The sequence below is a fragment of the Pocillopora damicornis genome, chromosome 1, assembly GCF_964200805.1.
Source record: "Pocillopora damicornis chromosome 1, jaPocDami1.2, whole genome shotgun sequence".
In the NCBI taxonomy this organism is placed as follows: domain Eukaryota; kingdom Metazoa; phylum Cnidaria; class Anthozoa; order Scleractinia; family Pocilloporidae; genus Pocillopora; species Pocillopora damicornis.
In genome coordinates, this window is record NC_142670.1 from 24,125,098 (window position 1) to 24,137,838 (window position 12,741).

At 39.6% G+C, this 12,741-nt stretch overlaps 1 protein-coding gene across 4 annotated transcripts; it reads right to left on the minus strand.

Annotated features, from left to right (window-relative positions):
* Nucleotides 1-1,036: 1,036 nt before the first annotated feature.
* Nucleotides 1,037-11,922, minus strand: LOC113675049 (uncharacterized). 4 transcript variants are annotated; one of them, XM_089199621.1, is made up of 7 exons: nt 11,600-11,922; nt 10,580-10,669; nt 8,207-9,198; nt 7,818-7,994; nt 3,885-4,165; nt 2,885-3,158; nt 1,037-2,339 (listed from the first exon to the last, which is right to left on the minus strand). In XM_089199621.1, exons 3-7 carry the CDS (start codon nt 8,313-8,315, stop codon nt 1,672-1,674), a joined length of 1,509 nt encoding a protein of 502 aa, XP_089055747.1. In that variant the 5' UTR covers nt 8,316-9,198; nt 10,580-10,669; nt 11,600-11,922; the 3' UTR covers nt 1,037-1,671. The 4 variants fall into 4 exon arrangements, with proteins under 4 accessions (XP_089055747.1, XP_089055755.1, XP_027047382.2 ...); XM_089199629.1 differs by having other exon boundaries at nt 8,207-8,316; nt 9,084-9,198; nt 10,580-11,922; XM_027191581.2 differs by having other exon boundaries at nt 8,207-8,316; nt 10,580-11,922.
* Between the last annotated feature and the right edge of the window lie 819 nt (nt 11,923-12,741).

The window sequence follows — 12,741 nt, forward strand, 5'->3', positions numbered from 1 at the left end:
TGTTTCCATCAGAAGTGTCTTCTCGGAGTACCCGCCGAGACGTGGGTATTATGGACCTTTTGACTGGTTTACTTGCGCTAAAGCATATAGCGAAATTGGATGGTGACAGACCTCATTCGTATTTTTTTTTTTAAGAACGCAACCCTTTTCTTCAAGATTTCATTTACATATTAACGCTTCTCGATTTCTTCTTTGATACTGAATACAAGATTATGGCAAGCATGTTCGATATGTTTTTCATTTTGTGCTATTTGACGTCGAACTCTTTTACACTAATACATTTCCGTACGCTTGCACGCCCTTTACAATGCCTTGTTTTCTGCTTTTCACTCAAAACAAATTAAGATAATGATTTATTTCTACTTATACGTCTTTGACAGCAAAGATAGCAATCCATCGTTCTATGAAGAACTGCTTCCCGCCATTACAGCACGCAGTGGCTTTGGTTAGATATTTTTCACGCATTGACGGGCAGTTTACAAGTGAAAATTTTCACACAAAAAGAAAAAAACAACAGTAATAACTTAAATCTGTCGGCGATAACGCTCTATTTCCGGCCGTATCGATCCCTTCCGTACATCACACCTCCTGCGTGAGCCTATTGTTTTCCTATAAACCAATCAAAAAAATAGAATTAATCCATTCGTCAGAGTCTTCAAAGAAAAAGGAATGTGATACGAAACAGCAAGTTTTAATTTTTAGGTTCTTTTTCCACTCGATTTATTTAGCTTCGATAACGGCCTATAAAAAACCGCGAAGATTTAAGCAAGCGATATATAAACGGCTCCATTACAAAAACACTGAAACAGCGCTTCTCGATGTATCAGTCAATGAGGACGCTTTTTTACCACACAGCTACGCAAAAATAGCAAGATATAGATTTCTTTTTGGACAAAATTTCACTTTGAAAATACGTTCCAGCCCTGTTTATTTGTATAGATGCAAAAAAGGAAAAGAAAACTTTTCGAAACTTTCCATATTATAAGGAAAAACGCTTGTGTCATTATTATCATAGTTACTATTATTTTTATTAATGTTGGTATTGCTACGATTAATATGACAGTCTTTTATGCTGTAATGAGATAAGACTGTCATGATGCCCTATCGCCTTATCAGAGATCAAAGAGGAGGCTGAATGATGAATGCTACTTAATAAATGGTTTCAAACACCACCCCTTTTTAGCCATCTACGGCATGGGAATTTGTATCAAGAAAGATGAAATAAATGATAACTAAATTTCTGCGTCGTAGAAGCTGTGCTACTGTAATCGATATCGCAGACATCACAAATGACGATCATTTAGCGATGTAAGCGATATTCTAGAAGGAAAACTTCAAAGTCACGGAAAACTTAGATGACGGCCTTTGTTTGCAAACGCAACACTGAATATTCATGTCATCTGGGCATGAATACTAATTTGATAGTATGTTTTCATTGCCCTAATTCCTTCCTTATAATTGTAGGTTAAAAGAGATGTATGAAAGATGTTCAATACAACTAACAAGCTACAACGCAAGAAAACGTTTTTCGAGGAACAAACAGTACAAGGAATCATGGGAAACGCCACCACCAGAACGAAGAATATCATCTACGAATTGTAGTTGTTTATTCTGAGTATACCTTGTTTGAATTGACAGTTAGATCCAAGTAATGTATTATTAGAAAGCCGATTAAACACTTAAGATGTTCTTCCGCATGACTTTTGGTGCTCGATTCTTTCTTGTGATGCAGTCAAAATTAGCACGGTGTCGGTCACGTGATGAAGGACTTGAAAATGCTCTGCCACACTTCTCACAGGTGTAGGGCTTGGCTCCTGTGTGCATGTTGATATGAAACTTAAGTTCGTAAGATTGTGCAAAGGCCTTGCCGCAATATTCACAAACACAAGGCTTTTCCTTCGTGTGGGTGCGGCGCACATGGCTGTCATGTGCTGCATGTGACGCAAATGCACGTCCACAATGCCTGCACTTGAACGGCTTTTCTCCGCTGTGTTGACGAATGTGTGTCCGGAGAATGGAGGAAGCGGTAAACGCTTTGACACAATGTGGACACTTGTAAGGTCTTTCTCCGCTGTGAACCCGCATGTGTTTATTGAGGCTGGATGACTGAGAGAAGCGTTTTCCACACACTGTGCACTGGTGGGGACGGTGCTTTTCGTGAACATGGAGGACGTGGATACGAAGCCGATCCCGTTTGTCAAAGGATCGATTACAGACAGTACACGGGAACTTACGATCGCCTTGATCAACGCATCGGGTGTATTTAAGGTGGCGGTCACGGTAATATTTGTAGGCGAACACTTTACCACAACGTTCACATGAGAAACTCCCAAACGCACCTGCAAAGATTCGAGCAAAATATAAATTTCTAAAGCTTTGCTTGGTTATCGCTACCACACTGTTTAGGAATGAATATTTGTTTTAGTTTAGTTTCCACTCTGCTGGAGGCCTTTTCTGATTATGACACCTTTCGCTCTTCGGTACTGGTTCCCCTAAAACATTCTTTCAGCCGTATCTCGCATTCTTTTTAAGATTTTACAATTTTTTTCCCGGCAAATTTAATTTAATTACTTTCTCTGACTAAAGAACAAAAGGACAAATTTTGAAAAATTTGACCAGGTTTTGTTGAGAGTAACCTTAAGTTTTTATTTAAAATGTTTTTCTGTCTTGTAATCATCCAGTTTTTGTATTTGCTTTGCCGGAACTATGGATCAGAGATATCATTTGCAAGCAACTGCTCCGATACTTTGATGTTTTTTTCTTGCGAAAGGATTGTCAATTTTAGGAAAGAAGTAATGACAGGTTTTAACTGTCAACATCGTTCAAAATAAGAGATGCAAGTGTTATTTATGTAAACCTATAAGCCTAAAGATTGACATCCTACCCTGTCCGGTTTCGTTATTCCTTTCCTTGCATGGTGACGCCTTCATTCCAGTCGGAATTCCCATGAACATGTGATAGCGGTTTCCGTACCAAACTAACATTTCTTCTCCATATAAGATCTCACGGCATGATTCGTAAAACAGCTGCTCGCCATCTTGAATTAACACAAGGTTTTGTTCTTCGTTATTGCGAGCACAATTGATAAACTTCATCCAGTTTTCTGTTTCTGAGAGTCCATCAATGTAATATGCAAGGCTGCCATCTTCTTTGCATACCTTTATCATATCAAAAAAGAATAATATTAATAATATTAAAAAAGAATAAAAGACAGAAAGTTCCTAGACCAAACGAAAAAAGCCCTTTTTTCATTTAAAAGTGGTGTACATCTAAACGATATACATTTAAATCTATGGTAATAAAGTAATATTTCTTTTGATCTTATCACTGACATATTGCAATTACAAATATCTAGTATAGGCAATTTTCTTTCTTTTTTTTTCACGATGCAGTTTTTCTACATTCTCCTCATTTTTTCCTGTATTTATCTCCTGTAACAGCTACATAGCTATTCAAAAACCTAACAGTTGGTGAAACAAGCGACCCCCCTGCATAGACAAGGGATGGACTTTTTCCTAAGCGGACGTGGTTAAGTGAGCCATTCATATTTCATGCTCGAATGGTTCAAATGAGTCACCATACTAAAAGATAAACAAAACAGAGCTGCCAACACTCTCAGTATTATGTATGGCGTGAAAAAATGTTATTTCCCTGATCGAGAAATATTTAATTGTTGTTTATGAAACTGTCTATCGTAGATTTAAATAAAAACGAATGTTCTGAAGTTCTAGGTAGCGAGGCTGGCGATGAATTCTGGTAAGTAGTGAAAAAAAACTGCTCGTCGCTTAAGTTTGTCCGGGTAGTTTCTCGAAATCTGGCCAAACGTATTCTTACAAACGCAATCACTGACAGCATTTTGCCATTTGTATTTGTATTATTCTTACCTCCCACAAGTACGCATTATCTTCACCTTCTTTAACTTGTGAGGGTTGAACCACCCTGCCGCGATAAGGACCAAAACGAGTGCCTTTGGAAATAGAAGCACGGCAGCTTACAACTGCAAATTGATGTAGTCCTTTGTTTAATACGTGAATACCTTGTGGCAAGTACAGGGACGGGCTGGCTGGTTGATAACTAAGGTGTCCCTTGAGGCTGTACTCTGTAGACTGAGTGGAGGGAAGAACCCAGCGAGGCAGCGGCTCCGAAAAGGTGCAAATACTTTGAACTAAATTGAAAGATATCCGTTTAGTACAACATGACGATTCCATTCTACCATGTAGGTAGACCAATCATCCAGCAGATCTATGCAGAAACGATGTAGCTGGGTAGTATATCGCCATCAATGGGTTCATGTGAAAAAAATGATAAAGCTCTCTACAGTACACTACTGTTCATGCTAAATTCCAGCCCACCTGCGGGGGTTTGTTAATTTTAATTTTTTTTTTACCTAAAGTAATTATCTAATGTAGATTTGGAAAAAAGCCATATTTTGCGGGGTTTGAACCTCCTAAAAGTAATTGTCATAGATTGATATAATTGACATCGTTTCACTTTTTGAAATTATTCTATCTTGCAATAAAGGCTTGAAAAACTCGCAGATGGATCCTGAAATAAAGTCAATTAATGAACGAAATGTGATGTATCAATCGCCTTCAAGACTTTAAAAAGGAAATCAACGACTCTTATCCCAGCTCTTGCGTATTTTTCTCTGTGTTTACGAAGAGAGGGTGACTTTACAACTAACAAAACTTCCTTAAATTTTGGTTGGTTCGTTTCTTTGCTCAAAGTCAGTTTATTGTTAAGTATGGGATGTTGATGGCCAAAGCCCGGAAGACGTCATACACAAGTGATCCAAGTGATATCCAACGCATTCACCAGAACGTTTACACGTGAGCTCTAATTTAAATGAATTATTTACACTAAATTTCTCCCTAAGCAATTCGTTTATAAAACCACACTGATCCTGGCATGCCGATTAGTTTAAATTGATTTCAAGAGTTTAACGAGCATATCAATAGGTTACTTAAGAACGTGGTTTTTGTTAATCGTTAATTTCGGCTCAGAAATTTGAGTCATTTTCAAGTTCCCTTTAATTCGTGTTAAAAATTTTCAGGTAACCTTTCACGAGTTGCGTTTAGCCAGTAGAACTTGTAAAGTGAAACACATAATGAAGTCCGCAGACGTTCCGGTAACAACTGACGAAGTTGTCCTTATACAAAGTCCAATTCATTTTATATTTATACTGCCGATCTAAAGGCCGCCGAGGAAGTAGGAAACGTAATGGGCACGTACCGTACCCCTTTACGTAGATGTTTAAAAGTAAACAGGTGTCCGCTATTGTCACTGAATCTTCAGCTATAAGGTACTGATCCAGCTGTACAACCAAGTAAACGGCGATGTAGGCGACTCGATTTTTTTCCTCGATTCTCAAGATTTTTAAAATTTATACACGAGCGGTTTTTAATTCGCACTTCCTCTTCAGTCACAATCCTAAACGCCGGCATCTGCCTTCTGTTTACGAAAGGCCCGCATCTCGTTGTGTCTATCAAGACCTATCAACAGAACGAGCCGTCATAATTATATTATCTATGATAAACGGCACGAGACAGAACGCACTTAAACAAATGCCAGCTTTGAGAAAAGGAAACTGCTAACTGAAATTTTCTGTGTGATGAAGGCCCACAGTCGAAGAAAATTTCAAAAGTTTTACCTACGCCTTTAGGATTATCTTCATAAGGACTCAAAAGTCAATAGTTTGACAATGAATGTACTGATAATTTTTTTTTACAACTGAAAATCGTCACATTGAAAAGACTTAGTAAATAATGCTCGTGGTCCACTTGGGGCATTGATCAGTTTTGAGCAAAAAGCATAAGCTCAAAGAGTTTTAACTGGTTGTGTGGTGCAGTTCAGCCAATTGTGCAGTCAATGTTTTAACACCAATGGCAAACGTCCACCAAACCTCAGAGGCTAACATCTTCCAGTTTAAATTTTTTCTATCACTGGACTGGGTCATCCGCAATAACGGTCTCAGTTGTTTGAGACCAAATAAGGTTACCTTTTCTGAAATGAGGTTGTTGAAGATGATGACGACGATAATAATGATACTGCTTTGAAACTGATGGTGATTTAGCCGGCAGAAATCACATAACTTGCATCGTGCGCTGCTCTTCCCGAGTAGCGTTAAGATAATGCGGCAGGTTTTGGACAAGAAATCTTTGGAAGATTCTGGTACTCTCTTCACAACAAATACTAAGACATTTCAGTTTGAGTTATGTCCCTAAATGCTTCCTTCTTTGAAATGTTTCTCCTCTTTGAAATCGCACGAAAGAGCTCCTCGATAGTGTATTTTGAAGAAGTCGTGAAACTGATTAATTTACGCATGACCTACTTGATGTAAATGTCAACAGAGTGGATATTTCATTCGGTCAGGAACAGTTAGATACATCTACGTCGAGGGAGCTATACATGATATCACGGTGTTGACCGATGAGTATTTAATTTTCGCGGCTCGGTAAATATACACCGCTCCCAAGCGCGCTGCTCGGAGATGAAAGCAAAGGATATTGGCAGTTTGAATAACCAATAAGTGTGCGCCTTCAATACTATCAACTGTTGTAGTATACATTTAAGTGTAATATCAGCCAGGTTTATTTCCTACTTTATAAATTCATGTCTTATCACAAACTTTGGGCTGTTTATCATTCAAACGAGAACAACTATCAATTGTTGCATTCAGTACTTTTTCATCGTAACAACAAAAACCACTGATTTTTCATATGAAATAGCGTTGGATTTTCTAAATTTTTCATGATCATCATGATTGCAAAGTTAGAGATGATCTCTGGTTCGTTTACATACTTTTAGAGTAGTTTGACGATACTTCATAATTCATAAAAATGAATGAAGGAAAAGTTTGAATGATGTACGACAAATTGTTGTTCCGCCGCTTTATTGTTGGAAAAGTCCCCTGATTCTTCCTTGTCTTTTGAGTTTAATTCCATGAAATGAAAGCGTCGTCGAGTATGACTACTGAAATTGAGGTTCAATCCTCACTATGAAAGCTTGTATCAAACGCTATCATTAGTGTCAAAGTTTCCTTAGTTTAGCGTCATCATTGATAAAAGGAGGCTCGTGTAAATAGATTGCAGCTGCCCACCCTTTATTTATGAAAAACAGTTTTGAATTGAAAAATTATAGTTCAAAGCTTATTACATCTATCATCAGAACTTTGAATACCATCTAAACAATGGGGAAAAAAATTAAAAGTGTTTGATAAAAAAATGTACAAATATGTAAACAGGAGCGGAGGACAACACCAAAAACTGAAGGTATTGCTCTAGTGATTGTCTAATTAGTACAAATTAGAGGAATTCTGCATAGTTACGCCCTTTTCATGCTCAACAATAACATACAACAAAACATGGGCTTTTTTCTTGTTTGAGAAATCATGTTATATAGCCTTTTTGTATATCAAAAGAGAGACAAACCGTTTTGTTGGTCTCGTTAGACTCGTTTCGTCTTTGTTACAGTCTCAATCAATGAAACTGAATCTGACCGCTAATCTATTCGAAGTTTTAACCACATTCTAGAACCAAGTTCGCTTCGACGTAGAAAACTACAAAAATAAATGTCATGTGCACGGGTAAAAAAAGCACTTTCCCTAGTTAGATAGTAAGTTTGTTTCGGGTGAAAAATCAAATCTATTCCTTAAACATGTACTATTTTTTCTTCAAGGCTTCCCTATCATCAAGTCAATAGGAATCGCCGTTACTCGATGTGTTTAGGCCAAGAGTGATATCGCAAAATTCTATAAATGACTTTTCTAGCAAATATCATTTTCCAAACAGCCATTGCCTGATAAGTATAACTGTCACCTTTAAAAGAATAGGTTCCGTCTGTTAAATCAGGCTCCGAGAAATCCTTGCCTGCGACAGATGATCCAGAGAATGCACTTTGAATATCAGTTTGTCTGAGCGAACCAGATTTGCGGCCTGTTTTCTTCACGCTGCAACATTTGTGTGGATGACCCATCCTGGGACTCTGCTTCGAGTCTACAACGGTTCAACCAAAAGTAGAAAATGTTAGTTATAGATCTGTTTATTTCCATCTGCCTTTGACCACAGACTATACGGTCATGATTTAATCATAAGTCACTTCATATTTATTTAAATTATGTTCAACTACAACCGTCTATCGAGTTTGTTTTGTCATTGTACTCGAACCGAATTTTATTTTCATTTTTAAAATGTCAGTTTATACTTACCTTCATCGCAGCAACGCAGCAAAGAGGCGATTGAGAAACTGGAAACTTGTTCGTTAGACGTTAGCATGGAGCTTGTCATGGACGGGGTATGAAGCAGTTTGTGAGCCATTCTTAAAAATTCAACAGAAACCGTGATCAGTGCTATATGACACAGTCAAGGTGACGTTTAGAGTTATCAGAAAGCACTTGACGTTCTTTCTTCTCTCAGCTGTAAAATCTAAACTAGAAACATAATCAACCAGTAACAAAAACAGAAATACAACGCTTTAGCCTACAGGGCTGCATAATTGTTATTGCAAACAATTAAACTTATTACTACTTTGATCGCCACATCTCTAACTTTGCCGATTGGAGAGCTATTTTTTTCCCGCATCACAGTGAGTGGTAAGAAACTTTGTGCTTGCATTTCATGATTGTATTACGCATGCCTAATATTATTGTGTTTACAGACAAATGATGCTTATTAAGACCGACCTGATTGTCACAGGGTAAATCTCTCTGATGGAAAAAAAGTAAAAAATTTTGAAGCGGAATTCTCAGAAGGTCCTCGGCGGATAAAAAAGTACGTTGCTTGTTACTTTGTTTGAATGAGCAAATCATTTTCTGTATCGAGGCGTAAAGTATCTACAACAATGGTGACATTGTGGCCTATCAACAGGCTTCATAGATATGGCAGGGAAAAGGGCGATCACTGAGGGGCTTACAGTTGCGGGAACACAGCCAGGAGTGTTTAACATGAAGTGACTGAGAGGTTTCCTTATCGCCTCCAAGTTTGCATATATCTATTTATACTCCTGGGTGAACCGGGGCTGTGAAAGTGTGTAAACAAAAAATTAAAGCGAAAATAATGTCAGAGAAGACTTGAATGCCAGCTTACAAACTCGTCAAACTTGCTGCAAGCTACCAGGCTGCTTCCCCCAGAGAAGGTTTAATAGTACAACCACGGGTTCAATAGCTCTTTTAGCCTTGCCTTGACATTTCCTAGTGAATGACTGTTGAAACACAGTTACCATTCCATTCGATTGCAACATTAGGAAATGATGAGGATTCGTCTTTTTTAACTTCTCTTGAGGAGAGCAAGATATGAATGAAGGTGAAGGAGAGAAGGAGGGGTGGGGGGAGAGGAGGAGAGGGGGGGAGGAGGAGAGGGGGGGAGAGGAGGAGAGGAGGGGAGAGGAGGAGAGGAGGGGAGAGGAGGAGAGGAGGAGAGGGGGGAGAGGAGGAGAGGGGGGAGAGGAGGAGAGGAGGGGAGAGGAGGAGAGGAGGGGAGAGGAGGGGAGAGGAGGAGAGGAGCAGAGGGGGGAGAGGAGGAGAGGGGGGGAGAGGAGGAGAGGGGGGAGAGGAGGGGAGAGGAGGAGAGGAGGGGAGGGGGGGAGAGGAGGAGAGGGGGGAGAGGAGGGGAGAGGAGGAGAGGGGGGGAGAGGAGGAGAGGGGGGAGAGGAGGGGAGAGGAGGAGAGGAGGGGAGGGGGGGAGAGGAGGAGAGGGGGGAGAGGAGGGGAGAGGAGGAGAGGGGGGGAGAGGAGGAGAGGAGGGGAGAGGAGGAGAGGAGGGGAGAGGAGGAGAGGAGGAGAGGAGGAGAGGGGGGGAGAGGAGGAGAGGGGGGGAGAGGAGGAGAGGGGGGAGAGGAGGGGAGAGGAGGAGAGGAGGAGAGGGGGGAGAGGAGGAGAGGAGGAGAGGAGGAGAGGAGGGGAGAGGAGGAGAGGAGGAGAGGAGGAGAGGAGGAGAGGGGGGGAGAGGAGGAGAGGAGGAGAGGAGGGGAGAGGAGGAGAGGAGGAGAGGGGGGGAGAGGAGGAGAGGAGGGGAGAGGAGGAGAGGGGGGGGAGAGGAGGAGAGGAGGGGAGAGGAGGAGAGGGGGGAGAGGAGGAGAGGAGGGGAGAGGAGGAGAGGGGGGGAGAGGAGGAGAGGAGGGGAGAGGAGGAGAGGAGGAGAGGGGGGAGAGGTACCGTTCCGAGTTGTGGGTTTCTATTTCTTAATTTGTTTAACTTATTCGAACATTTTTAACAATATAGCTTGCCGAATAAAATCTCGGATTACTTCTCCTGCTTATCACTCATCAATGGAGAGCCTTTGTGGGGAAGAAACGGACAGATACTCGAGGAAAACCTTTGAAATGATCCTGTGATATGTACATATATTATCTTAGATTTTAAATTTACTTGATTATCTTGGTCTATAACACGTGGTCACTATTTTAGTATTTCAGTGTCACCTTCTTGACAAAAAATTAAGAAGTCCTCAGCGTGTGGTCTCCATTAAGTGTTGGAAAATGTTTCCAACGCAATAACCCTTTATAAACGTTTTACATACAATCGAATTGCCTAAATGACATACAATGATGTATCACAATATTTACTTTTCCTATATTGGCTCACCTGACATCAGGCCTGGTCCTAATCGAAAAAGTGCTATATCTTTAGGCTTGTAGTAACTTCACAAGTGCATATGAAGGAACAACTAATTCACTGCAAAACAAAAGGTCTCACGCATTGCGCCAAGATTACCTAAATGATGTTTGGTACCTAACAGGTTCTACCACACCCCTTAACAGAAAAGAAAATGTATCAAAAGATTAAAGTAACCCTAGTACTTAGTACACCAGAGGTCAATAAAGCTCAGCTCGAGATTAATGTTCTATTACTCAACTAAAAGTCAGAGTTGATTTTCACCAATATCTATCCATCTAAGTTATGTTTTTAATTGCTAACCTCATTTAAAACAGCAAGAGATAAACAAATTTATGACGCCGCCTATCTGAATTAATATTTTTTAAGAGAATGGAAATAATTTCTCGTCAATTAACGGAGTTTTGTATTTCCCAACTAAAACCTCAATGGTAGAGCAAATAAGAATGAAGTGACAAGCAAAATAGGATCGAAGGTTTTACATTAGTGCTAGGGTTTATGGTGTTATAGAAGTTTTCTTCTTGCATGAGAATGAATATTTTTTCTTTGTTTTCAATAAGAACGAATCACCTGTTGTAAAGTGGCAGTATTTCAAGGCGTCAAGCAAGAACTGCCACGCCCTTCTAGTGTTACAACACGACATGATTACTAATTTATCAACACTCTGTAATTAATGCAACCTCTTTATCTCTCTAATTGAGAAATTTTATATGTCTGTGGTACACACACAAAAATTACTTTCTTGCGTGGTCAATCCCCTTGATAAGACCTGTCTTCCATTTGAAACTGAAAACATTTCAAATTAGTCATCCGTACAATGGGATCGCTATAGAAAGATTCATCGTCACGTTTATAACAATAATAATGATAATAATCATTGCAAGAACTTCAGGGTTATCTCTTTTCTGGTGACAACTATTACTTCAGCGATCATACCTGGACAATCTGACACTGATTTCATTTACTTCATCATCAGGATAACCTAATTACCTTTCTTTTCACTCCGTATCAAGTTTTGGGTCTTTCCCCTTTTTCGCTCCACGGGAAGATTAAATTGATCATCGCCCGTGAATTAGTCTACGAACGGACGACCACATTGGCTGGCACAACGCACTGAATTAGATTTAAAATCCTCTACCCCTAAAACTTAATCTTATTCTTCACAACATTCCTTGATCCTATGTTTTACACAAGGCTTCCTCACAAAGGCTGACTGTAGGATTTTTGTGAACACAGGTTTCTTTGGTAGAGGGTTATTAGCATTTCAGTTCTTTTTTGCACGAGTGTTTGTGTCGGTCACAATTAGGTGCTCGTATTCCTCCTGAACTGCCACCAGAGGACAGGAAGGCATCATTTGACTGAATAAGCCTTGACTTCATCATGGAGGGATGTAATGGACGAATAAATTACTTGTTTTTAGAGATATTTTAAAAGAGACTTATGTCATTATACTATTGTCATCTTGCTACAGGCAAAGAGCCTCGGTTGCAGTTTTACCTTCGACAACTAGAAGCCGAGTCATGAGATTCAGTAAAGATAGCAATATTCGATTTACAAGCCACATCTCATGACGAAAACACATCAAGTTTTACAAGGATTTTCCATGTATTAAGCCTTGTTATTTGACAACTAAAAAAAATAAAGGTAAAAACCAGTCAATTAAAACACAAGGTCAAGATAGCAGTCTATTTCGGTCTCCTACGTGGTCAAAAGTCTTATATGATAAATAGGAAAGAGTAAAATAGGCAGGAGGCCTGTAGTCACTGATTTTGAATGCTCATTATCAGTAAGAAGGACTACGCAAAAGAAAATGCCGGAAATACAAGTGTAGTCTTCTAGAAGGCCGCCGTTTAGTCGAGCTCCAAGCACGACGGTTTGCCGTCGTTACGCACAGTTTCAAAAGAAAAGTCGGACACATAACAGCAAAGTGTATATGATAGCTTTAAACAGTATAAATACATACAGATTTATAGGAAGATATGGTAGTGCTAATATTATTATTCCGCTGTTTTCCACCATATCCTGCAATGTAACGTACATCTACTTTTTCTTTGTAAGCACGATCACTTGGTCATATGATAGCTTCCAAGGCAGACGTGATTAAAAGGGGTAAGTTTCTAAAGAAATTGTGC

Excerpts from the sequence above, each read along its gene's own strand:
- LOC113675049 (XM_089199621.1), bottom strand. The coding sequence starts at position 8,315 with ATGGCTCACAAACTGCTTCATACCCCGTCCATGACAAGCTCCATGCTA. Across the intron at positions 7,995-8,206 it reads GCTGCGTTGCTGCGATGAAG|ACTCGAAGCAGAGTCCCAGG; the intron begins GTAAGTATAAAC and ends GAACCGTTGTAG. Across the intron at positions 3,159-3,884 it reads ATAATGCGTACTTGTGGGAG|GTATGCAAAGAAGATGGCAG; the intron begins GTAAGAATAATA and ends GATATGATAAAG.